The sequence below is a fragment of the Pseudorasbora parva genome, chromosome 19, assembly GCF_024679245.1.
Source record: "Pseudorasbora parva isolate DD20220531a chromosome 19, ASM2467924v1, whole genome shotgun sequence".
NCBI lineage: Eukaryota > Metazoa > Chordata > Actinopteri > Cypriniformes > Gobionidae > Pseudorasbora > Pseudorasbora parva.
The window spans coordinates 38,710,927-38,722,806 of record NC_090190.1 but is presented as its reverse complement, the minus strand read 5'-3'; the positions used below and the strand labels follow the sequence as shown (position 1 = coordinate 38,722,806).

Genomic DNA, 11,880 nt, shown 5'->3' with positions numbered 1-11,880 from the left:
TGCACTATGCAACTTTTCGTCCACTGGAGGGCGCCTATTCTAAACGGCTCGCGAGTACCGGGACTTTTATTATGACGGGGCGGGACACAGTCGCCGGGCGCCCGCACTTCTGCTTTTTCCGGTCAGGTAAAAACAGCTATTTTTATCATATCAGATACATTTAAGGGGCCAAGGGCTTCGGCCATCCGTCCGCTCTCTTCCCTGAACTGAAATGAAGTAGTGGGCTGTACTTTCCACACGATTGACATCAGGTTCAAGTACGCCCACAAACCGTGCGTGTTATTCGTGTATTGCAGGTTGGCTGGTGGTTATGTTGCCCGCATGCCTCCTCCCATGCCCGAGACTGGTATTACGACACCTGTCGGGCCGGGGCTAGTAATGCTACTGCTAAGAAGAAAAAGACAAATATTGAATTGAGGAGGGGAGGGGGTTACATGAATGTATCTCTGAATGAAACTTCAGAATATAGTTTCGATGGCATTTTTATAGCGGTACCCAAACAAACGCTTCTTTTCCTTAAGCGCCACCTACTGTTAGAGAGTGAATTTGCATTTTTATTCAGTCCGTCTGTTTTTGTGCAGGTGTGTCTTATGTAACAATTTCACAAAGCTACAATCATTTGAAATTATGCAATCTAATTTAAATCAAAAACAACTGCTCGTGCTACACGTGTTCATCTTTGTTTGAATTGGGATTCAAATGCGGTGGTTGCCTTATTTCAAATGGCTACATTTTTTAAGGCCAGTTTGGCCTGTTATAGAGCAAATAAACAACAGATAAATGTGCTTAAAGAAAACGGCAGCTGGTATGGGAAGCAGCCAATAAAAAACAATAGCTGAATCGGCCATTAAAGACCTATTGGTAGATCTTGCCTCTCATCAAGGCCGAGGATCTTTGGCTTGAACAGGTTGGTGACCACTGCTCTAGAGCAAAACAAATTATGTCTTCCTTTATTAGTTTTATTTTAGATTATGCAAAATAATATTTCATATTCTGTGTTAATCAAAGACCAAAGCTAAATGAAGAGACATATTCTCTCTTTAGCATATTCATTGCTTTTATTTAGGGGTACAATAAAAAGAAAGAAATGTTTCAGAATCACATGTTATTGATTGTAATATTTGTGAATTCAATAATGTTAAATACTTTGCGTATAAAAAAGTAACTGAAAAGAGAGAAACACTTTTGATTGAAACACTGACACTGTGAGGCGAGCGAAGGCTTCTGTGTTTGCTAGAATCACGGCACGTCTGAGGATGCCAGCACCAGTTCTCATCTCGCTGAGAGTTTTAGATTCAAATCTATCCTGTAATTAATCAGGCAAAAAAAAAAAAAAAAAGAATTCATATCAAACTAGTCTGATCTAAAATGAAATCAATCCTATAAAGTGTCACGCCAGCCTTGCCTCTGGGTAAAGTCTGAAGAATATTTGGCAAGCACAACCGTGTAGCTCACATTAACAGAGACCTCACAGGAAAACTCCCATGAGGCCGCAGAACCATTCACACCAACACACACACACGCACACACACACACAGTCAAACACATCGGATCAGGACATCACAGGATAAAGTCTAGTTCAAGATTCTCAAAACATACAAAAATGCCACTGAAAACATAAACTGTATAGTTATTTTTTTCCTTCTTCTGTCACTGCCTTGTCATTGCAGCTCTGCCCTGTTTCTCTCCACTGTTCACGTCTCAGGGGCGGAGGTTCCTTGATCTCTTTTTTGAGGCAGAGGCGGGCTTGCTCCGCTTGCGTGCTGATGCATTATGGGATTTGGCTGCACGCTGCTGGACTGGGACAGGGGCGGGTTTGACAGCCGCCGCCGCCGCTGCTGCTGCCGCTGCCTCCTCTGAGTCTGGGCCTTCATCTTCTGTACGGAGACAATGAAGTCACACACTTTAGACCTCTAATTCACAAGATATGAAGTTATTAACATTCACTGATTGCATGTGTGTATGTTTACGATGTGATATTTACCATCATTTTCTTCCATACTGGATTTGGCTGCGTCTAAAGAAATTAAAGAAAACAAACAAACAAACAAAAAATCCATGAGAACGGTATGTATATATATATATATATATATATATATATATATATATATATATATATATATATATATATATATATATAATTTAATTTAATATAATATACTTTAATAAATAACATCAACAATACAAATATAATTTATACATATTATGTTATTCATTTATTCTTTCATGCAATTTTAATTATTATAAAATTATTTATTCACACATTGGGATTTTAGGAGTGAAATATCTGGTCATATTCATAATAATAATATAACACAAAAATAATACTAATAAAGTCATGCAAACATCTCTAATTTTTGATGCTAAAACCTCTCTTATTTTTAGGGTGAAATGTGACATTCTGGATGTTTCTGGTTTCTCATGTGGCTACAGTAAAAAGTGGACTCAATACTCCAGACTATATTTAAAAAAAAAAATATTTTTAATAAAAATATTACTCACCAGCTTTGGGTACGTCGTTTACTTGAGGTGCTAAAATAAATTTGACATGTCAATTTTTGGACCATATTTGATTTCAGTTTATTACTAGGAACTATATTTTACTGTCAATCACACTTTTCTTCAGTAAATCCGATACTCACCACTATTTCCTGCCTCAGCGCTGGTGCTGCTTGCATCTAAATTATACAAAACACATTTATTTGTAATTGTGTAATGCTTTTTATTATTTAACAACTGACTGGTTCTTTCTTATACCTGCAGTTGCTCCGTTGTAATACAGGAGCTCGTCTGTAGCCATAAGAAAAAGAAATCACAAATGAAATCTCCTTTAAATATCTCACAGTTCAACTGTGAATTTAACGCAGTACACATTTCCTCTAGGTGGATCAGAATAGAGAAAATAAGAGTTCGTTTAGTCTCCACTAGATGGCAGACTTGTAAAGTCTAACGAGTAGAACTACAAATCCAAATAAAAACTTGAAAAACTTCAAACATGGCGGAAATGCGAGACTGGCGGTTTAGATAAAGTGGTTTGAGTGATTAATCAGTAGCCTATCTAAACTGACGAAAAGATATTCAAGTGTTGTGCACATTATTTTTCATCTGCAACCGCATTGAGAACCTTTATAAAGACCCGTTTGTTCATTACATTTTAAATGCATCATTATGCAAACACAATGTGCTACTACATTTCTTTAAGCAATTATGACAAAGTATGTCCCAATTTAGCTTGCCTATTCTTCTGCTACACACTCAAAAGTATGTACTTTTCCTTCACTAAAACAGTACACACTTTAAGGGTATTGAATTGGGATACGAAATTGTTGTTTCAGTAGGCTATATGTTCTTTAACCTGCTTTCTAAAGAACTGAAGGAGAAGAAGTTCTCTGTGAAAATGAATCTTGAATGTTCATGAGCTGAAGTTCGATCACTTTTGAAACCTTGTTTATCCCTATGGGCATCCTAACAATCATTCTCTCTCGTTTATCAGGAAAATCAAGGGTACGGTTCTACCTACAAAATTCATAACAGACCATCTTTCATCTGTTTCTTTCCTATAGTGTGAAGGAGCGATCACTCACCGTTGGGCAGGTCGGGTGAGACCAGGTTCATGCTTTCTGTGGATGAAAACAAAACGCTGTAATGAAAACTGTCCGGCTGTGACCGTTTTACTCCAAAATAGAGAAAGAGGGAGAAACTCACCAGTTGGAGCTTCATCTGAGGTTGAATCATGATCTGTGGGTTAATGAAGGATTCATAGTTTAAGGGTTATTTGCATTTATTATTATTATTATTATTATTTTTACAGATTTGCATGCAACATGTTTTAATGTTACTGGTTTTATGATTACCTGTGGCAAACATGGCTTGGGACCCCCCTTCAGCTACAGAAGGAAACAAATAGGAAATGTTCATTTTTAAATAATTCATATTTTAGTCACATTCTATACAGAGATTTATACAGAACTATCACATTAAATTGTTAAACTTCTTTTAACAATATTATATTTTAAAGATGTATGTGTGTGTGTGTGTGTGTGTGTGTGTGAGCCTGTTTATGTGGTTTATGAGGACACAAATTTGTATAACTACATAGGTATTACACTGGTATTACACTATAAATGTGGTTTATGAGGACATATCAAATGTCCCCATAATTCAAATGGCCTTAAAAACATACTAAATTATGTTTTTTTGAGAAAGTAAAAATGCAGAATGTTTCCTGTGATGGGTAGGTTTAGGGGCAGGGGCAGTGTAAGGGGATAGAAAATACGGTTTGTACAGTATAAAAACCATTACGCCTATGGAGAGTCCCTGTAAACCACATAGACCAACGTGTGTGTGTGTATATATATATATATATATATATATATATATATATATATATATATATATATATATATATATATATTTATATATATATATATATATATAATCTATTATACTGTACAACATTTTAACCATTAAATTCTTGAGTGTTTAAAGAAATTCTATACTCTGAATTTAAACAATTATTCACTGATATGATAATGTTCTATATATTTCAGGCTTTTTTTTTTTGTTCTCTTATATTAAAGGGTAAAAATATTTTCTCTTTCACCTGCTTCAAGGTCCGCTTCAACCAGCACCAGTGCCAATGAGCAGAGGATGAGAATGTTCCTGTGATAAAATGCACAAATCAATCACTTCCGAACACAGATCTCACCGGTAAATAAGCAGGTAAGGACAAAGCTAACAGTGAACGTTCTCAGAAACAACATTCTGGCAGGGTTCTCTCACGATACCTGGTATTTAATATTGTTCTCAAAACATTAGCACATACTTTTTTCTTTAAAGTTTAGTTGGATGTTCATCTAACTTTTTTAAAAGGTTACTACTGGTTTCAGAACGTTCGCAGAACATTCAAAAGGAACGTTCCTGTAACGTTTGCATAATGATAACATTGAATGTTCCCTTAATGTTTGAATAACAGAGAAAAACATTTAAAAACCTGGATGTTTTGAACGGTCAGAGAACATTCAGATATAATGTTTTCATAACTTAATGGGAACATTAGCGAAACGTTCTTAGAACATTTTGTTAGTTAGGAAGCTGTTTTGCATCAGTTCTACGTGTAGGGAAAGTGTTTGATTAATAATGTGTAATGCATTCACACAGGCATTGTTATTGCATGCAAACCAAAGACACAATATCATGGCTCTGGATTCATTTCTTCTTCTTTTTCTCCCAAAAATCTCTATTTTATCATCAGCTAATTATTGTTATAAGAAAACAGACAGTATTCTATATTAAAGTACGTGTTTCGATATGAAAATCATGTGTTTAAAACAAAATTATTTATCAATATTTACTGTATAAATTAATTTGGTGGAACCATTTCAGAATTTTTTTACAGAATGGCATACATATATAATGTAGACCCACACTGATCTCAATGTATTATAGTGATCATAAAAAGGAAAGAAAAGTAGTGGATGTGTTTGAGCTTTACCTGGTCAGCATGGCTGGAGGTCAGAGACAGGGTCCGGTGGTGTACAGTACACAATGTAGTATTGCACTTGAGCTGGTCCTGTGGCCACAGCAGCCGTCAAGGCTTTTATACCTCCTCAAAGGCCATTGAGACTGTGGGAGGGGAGGGTCTCTTATTGTGAAAGAGGAGACATGGAAAAAACGGCTTCATCTTGGATTACATTAATTGCATGGCTTAATGTAAGGATTGATATGTCTCCTTCCCATGTACATTCCCACTAAAAGATTCCCTCTCGCCTCCGTTAAAAGGGGAAATCTTTACCTCACAGTGAACCTTTTGTTACCTGCTGCATGGTGAAATGTTTCTCTCCCTCCACAACTAAAAAAAAAGAAGTCCTGGAAGTTGAAGGTTCAGGTGAGGCCCCATACCGATGCCAAGGTCATCATAACTGCCCCCGGTGACCTGGCCGTCAGACGAGCGTGCCGTGTTGAAATGCGCTCAATGCTGGGGATTCCCTGGGTCACTGAGGCCAGTATTTGGGGAGAAATGCAAACCTAATTGCTCTGTAAAGCAATAGCGAGCTGGCAGGGCATTAATAGAATTTTTCCTCTTTAAAAGGTTGGTGTTGGGGAAATGGCGCTTGTTTTTTTGGCCTCTTGTTGTCCAGATGCCAGCGATAAGGTTGCTACTGATGGAGGTATTAGTGCTCAGTGCTGCGGGAGAGACTCTGGGATCTGTGTTCAGGAAATTCCACGTTTCCCCCCCCCCCTAGCTTTCCTTGAGATTAATTTTGAGAGAAAGGCGGTGTCGGGTAACATCCTGGGCCAAACGCATGACCTGTCGGTTTTTTTAGGTACAGTGAGTTCCAGAAATGTTACGAAAAGGTCGGGAATTTACCCACAAAGGTTGGAAATCTAAACCCCAAGGTCAGGTTTAGACTCGGAAAGAGTTGGAATTTGAGGCTTATGATGTAACAGGGACTCCGTGATGACTTTGAGATACGCTTTCCGAAACCATTCTAAATGTCGAATGATAACGCAAAACAACGATCAGAATAAAGCATGTGCCAAAAAAAGTTCTAAGAACGTTTCCATTAAGAAAAGTTTTTGACATCCAGTTTCTTCCTTTTGATTCATTTAGCTAACATTATGGGAATAGGTAGTAACATTTTAAAGATGTTAGATGAACTTCCAACTAAAATGTTTCAGAAAAAGCTTTCCATGATAATGTTTTTGTGGTAATGTTTTGAGAACAATATTAAACACCAGGTAACTTTGAACAAACGTTCATTAACATTACTGGAATAACGTTTGTTCGTAACTTTGAGAGAACGTTAGCCAAAATTCTAAAAACCTTCCCTGTTAGCCGTGGTTTGGTCACATTAGTGCAAATTTGCATGCGAAAAACGTCCATCTATTGTCAATAGTGAAGTGATATATGAAGACAAAACCATAAAATAATATTCAGATATAAAAAAATATTAATGTCTCCTATTGAAACTTTTCGAGTGACTGATCACATCTAAATTTTTCAGTTGGCTGAATTGAATTAAAGTTAAATAAATTGCATTAATTCACAGAATTTCAATTCGGCCAACTGAAAAATATAGATGTGATCAGTCCCTAGAAAATTTTCAATTTGGAGACATTTTTGTTTTTTTACATTGTATAGACTCTATCCCAGCTTTCATTGGCCAAGGACCGCACAAAGGTCGCCTGACTGACATATAAAGCAACCAATCACAGTCTGTTTTGTGCCACGTCATGTTTAGGGGCGTAAAAATGTAAAGTCAAAGCCCCTACAGTAACAGGCCATGTGTAAAACTCTGTATTTTAAAGAGCCTATGTCGCAAATTTGACATACTTCACATTAGGGCTGGGACAACAAATTGTTGCATTGTGATTCATGGATTGACTCTTAGCTTAGTTTGGACAGTGGCACACTAGCCTAGTTTTTAACCACATGCTCAAATGCTCATGAAGAAGAGCGCTTGTGTGTTCGGCCGAGAATTTGCACCTCAGGTTAATCGAAACAGCCCACTGCAAACACCCGCTTCAACCTTTTTGAACTGTATGGATGATTATTTTATAGAAGGTTCAAGTGGTGTGTGTGAGGAATTGGAAGCAAGCAGAGCCAATACTTCTTCTAAAGCATGCAGTGCCATCTGCTGTTAAAAACTAAGCTCAGAATCGTTTCGAGAGAATCGCGATGCGTTCGGAAAATCTCAGAATCGATACAGAATAATTTCTCGATTCGGGATGCATCGATTTATTGTCCCAGCCCTACTTCACATACTTCTAATCCTGATAACTGCTCATTGATCTCAGTTGTAAACTCGACAATGTTCTTTTTCCATGAAGGGGTTTGGCTTCACGGCACCTTAGTTTCTTGGCAGACCGTTAAAGAATGCGACAAATGCGTATCCCAGAAATCCTGTAGAATTCAACCAATCAGATGACAACTTCTGAAATCCTGAAGTGTTTCCAATTCTTGTGTGCCATATGCATCAGACGTTCAGCCAGTAGGCATGACGTCTGAGGCTGAGACTAGTCATTTTCAAAATGGACTGTATTTATATAGCGCTTTTAACAGACCCTATGGCCATCCAAAGGACTTTACATTTTTGCCTCACATTCACCCATTCATACACCGACAGCGATGTCAGCCATGTAAGGCTCTATCCAGCTCATCAGGAGCAGCTGGTGTCTTGCTCATGGACCAAGTGTTTCCACCAACCTTCCAGTTTGTAGACAACCTACATAAACCACTGAGCCACTGCCGCCCCGTAAAATCAAACCAAACAGCTTTCTGGTGGTCAGTGCGGAAACTCTGCGTGACTGACTTGAATATGAAATCAAAATGTTTGCCCTCGCAAAAACTTCCAATCGTGTTGATTCCTTTTGGAATGACTCTTGGAACATTTTGCCACCTTAAGGCTGGAATAGGCTACACTTAAAATCAGAACATATTTTGAATGTATATTTTAAAGTGTCGACTCGTGCAGACTGTAGATCATGGCAAAAATATGTGCAAAAGTGTATTCCAGCCTTAAAGGTATAGTTCACCCAAAAGTGAAATTTGTCATCATTTACTCGCCCTCAAGTTTTTCCAAAACTGCTGAACACAAAACAAGATATTTTGAGGAATATACACATGTTTGAATCAAATATGGCAAACCCATCCAATTTTTCACTAAACAATTTAAACCATAAATTGGGTTTATCCATATCCACACTCAATTTTTTTTTGAGTGTGGGTAGCCAAATAGTTGATGGACCTCATTGACTTTCATAGTATAGAAAAAAAATACTATGGAAGTCAATGGTGCCCATCAACTGACATTCTTCCAAATATAATCATTTGTGGTCAGCAGAAGAAAGAAATTCATATGTTTGGAACAAGACGATGAGTAAATTATGAAGGAATTTTCATTTTTGGGTCAACTATCCCTTCAAATTAGGAACATTCCATATGTGACCGATATCACAAACTAAAACTAAATCCCTTGCACGTCCCAAGCAGAGACTCATCCGTCCGTGGATACTCGATCTGTTGGCCATTTTTCCCTTTTATCAGACGGAACCACTGCCAATGGAAATGAATGGGCCGTCGCTAGACAAGACAGGAAGTCTACCCATCTGGGTTTTACCTTTCCTGCATTTCTATGGGCGCCTGTGGTAAAATGGAACGGGCCGCTGTGGAGCAGAACAGGGTTAGAGTTTTGATAATGGGAGAGAGTGGTCCTGTGTAATAGAGTTACATTTGACATGTCCTCCTCTCTGGTATTTAGGAGGGCCTTGCCTACTATCAAAGAAGTCCTCTGTGTGCGCGCTAAAAGGATTTTTCTCTTTAAAAGCGTAAATGGATAATTAACCGTTGAGGATCCCTCACTAGGCCACATTATGGCCGCTTAGCTGTCTTTTCAAGAAACACACTGTTGAGGGAAGTCTTTGAAAGCTAGTAAGGTCAGATTTACATGTGTATGTGAAAAAGGCCCAAGGGCACACGGGACCTCTGGATTTTCCTTTTAAACATGGAGGCTGAAAGGAAATTGCCGGAACCATGAGGTACAGAACGTACTCTCATGCTTGACGGGAAAAAAGAAATGCTCCGCGGCACTTTACATTAGGGAGTACGAGCTCGCTCGGGTTACAGGACCATCAGGACCAGTTTGAACTTAGAAACCTCTGTTTGTTGTGGTTTGGGTCACGGTTTAGTGAGAAAAACATTTAAAGTGAGAAAAGCAACTAAATATTTTAATTCGAGATAAAGTGTCTTAATTTTATTCTGCGTTACTTTCTGACTAAAAACAATTGTTTTTAAAAAATATTGATGTATCGTATTGACATTTTCTGCGTTAAAATTGTTTATTTTCGGAGAGCCTTTTCCATCCGTGCGATATTCCCCCAGTATCAGCACTGGAACCGTTTGTATCACTACGCTTGTAACATTTCTCACAACGAGTGTCATGGTGGACAAGCAAACCACCATTATTTTAGAAAAACTACTGCTGTTGAGATTTTTTTGACTTCAAATATGCAACCTATATATAAACATAGCGCAGGTGTCTTAAACCACTGTCCTGAACATTTTATTTCCAACCTGCTTCAGCGCACCTGCCTGTGTATTTTCAAGAATTGCTCTGCGTCCCAATTCGCAAGCTATCCATACTAAATAGTATCCGAAAATAGAACTACAGACATGGCGGATGTGCGAGTCCGACGATTAAGTAGAGAGGTTTATATAAAGGGGTTTGAGTGACCAACTATCAATATTTAACCCGACAAAAATATATTTATTCAGTGTTGTCCACATTATATTTCACCTGCAGCAGCATTGTGAACTTTTACAGTGACTCGTTTGACCATTAACTTTTAAATGCATCATTATATTTAAACTGCAAACACATGAGGAGAGTCTCTGCATTAAAGACCCACAAATGGCAGATTAACGTGCGGCTCCATTTCTCTCCGAAACGGCAGGAGATTAAACTGAATGTGGAGGATCTGAACTGTGACGATGATTGACAGGGCAGATAAACGGTGGCGGGATGCACGTAACTAAGCGACAGAGTCCGTTAAAGATGGCGAAGTAGTATGTCCCGAAGCTTGCATACTTTTCTTCTACACACTCAAAAGTATATACCTTTTCTTCACAAAAAGAGTACATACTTTTAGGACGTAGTATAAGTAGGCGAATTGGGACGCAGCATGAATCCTATAAAAGGCTTGATTAGCTTCAGCTGTCTTTGATTAGGGTTGGAGCTAATCTCTGCAGGACAGTGGGTCCTCAGGAGCAGGTAAGAACAGAACACCTCTGACTTAGCGCATATTTGACAATTTGTTTAGCCGCTTTCGCAGATGTGAGCTCCAGACCATCAGCGGCCATTCAGCACTTATCTACCCGCAGAGAACAGCTTCTTCTCGGACAGTCCTTTGGGAATATGAAGCTTTTCAAAGCTTTGAATCAATTGAACCCATTGCTTCGCAAAATGATTCAACTGTTTCAAAGCGCCTCACGCTGGTGAACCCTGCTGGTCAGAACAGTGTAAATCCAATAAAAATTATTTTACAAACAAGTTGCAAACGTTTTATTGAAAGTAACATCTATCCAATGCAATTAACTAATCATCTGAGGTTAAATATCAAGTGTCTTTACAATGTGTTCTTTTATCCGTTTTAAGGGCTTGTTTTGTTTGTTCTATGAATGGTTGAGTTAAACAGGCCAATAAGAGACTATTATCTACTATTTTATTCCTTTTAATTATACTAATGTCTAATTAAAACGTCTACAAACGTATCAAACTGATCAGCGATCAGGTAAAAACCATAGACACTTGTTCCGTGGTTTGCTGCTGGTGATCTCAGTGAATCCTCATGATTCAAGGGTTCACAGGGATCATCGTCATCAGTGGTGAAGCATTGAAATTTTCGAAATACTTTGAAAGAAATTTGTTTGAAATCATTGCAAATGTATTAAAAATAAAAAACACAAAAATCACATACACGTACATAAGTATTCACAGCCTTTGCCATGACACTCAAAACTGAGCTCAGGTGCTCCTGTTTCCTCTGATCATCCGTGAAATGCTTCTACAACTTTGCATTGGGGTGTAGACCTGTGGTAAATTCAGTTGATTGGACATGATTCAGAAAGGCACACACCTGTCTATAAAAGGTACCACAGTTAACAGTGCATGTCAGAACATAAACCAAGCCATGAAGTCCAAGAAATTGTCTGTAGACCTCAGAGACAGGATTGTATCGAGGCACAGATCTGGGGAAGGGTTCAGCAGCATTGAAGGTCCTACAGTGGCCTTCATCATTCATAAATGGAAACATGTTGGACCCACCAGGACTCTTTCTAAGGGTCTTAGTAAGGGAGCTAACCAAGAATCCGATGGTCAC

The 11,880-nt window shown here is 38.2% G+C and overlaps 1 protein-coding gene across 2 annotated transcripts; it reads right to left on the bottom strand.

Moving 5' to 3' along the window:
* Positions 1-1,072: 1,072 nt before the first annotated feature.
* On the bottom strand, positions 1,073-5,597 carry si:ch211-133n4.6 (uncharacterized protein LOC797776 homolog). Of its 2 annotated transcripts, XM_067426155.1 has the most exons (10): positions 5,495-5,593; positions 4,604-4,662; positions 3,855-3,887; positions 3,706-3,738; positions 3,585-3,620; positions 2,758-2,790; positions 2,643-2,678; positions 2,503-2,532; positions 1,985-2,017; positions 1,073-1,877 (listed from the first exon to the last, which is right to left on the bottom strand). In XM_067426155.1, exons 1-10 carry the CDS (start codon positions 5,503-5,505, stop codon positions 1,702-1,704), a joined length of 480 nt encoding a protein of 159 aa, XP_067282256.1. In that variant the 5' UTR covers positions 5,506-5,593; the 3' UTR covers positions 1,073-1,701. The 2 variants fall into 2 exon arrangements, with proteins under 2 accessions (XP_067282256.1, XP_067282257.1); XM_067426156.1 differs by lacking the exon at positions 2,758-2,790 and having other exon boundaries at positions 5,495-5,597.
* Between the last annotated feature and the right edge of the window lie 6,283 nt (positions 5,598-11,880).

Coding starts and splice junctions, on each gene's coding strand:
- si:ch211-133n4.6 (XM_067426155.1), bottom strand. Junction 3,739..3,854: donor CCAAGCCATGTTTGCCACAG/GTAATCATAAAA, acceptor ATTAACCCACAG/ATCATGATTCAACCTCAGAT. Junction 1,878..1,984: donor CAGTATGGAAGAAAATGATG/GTAAATATCACA, acceptor GTCTCCGTACAG/AAGATGAAGGCCCAGACTCA.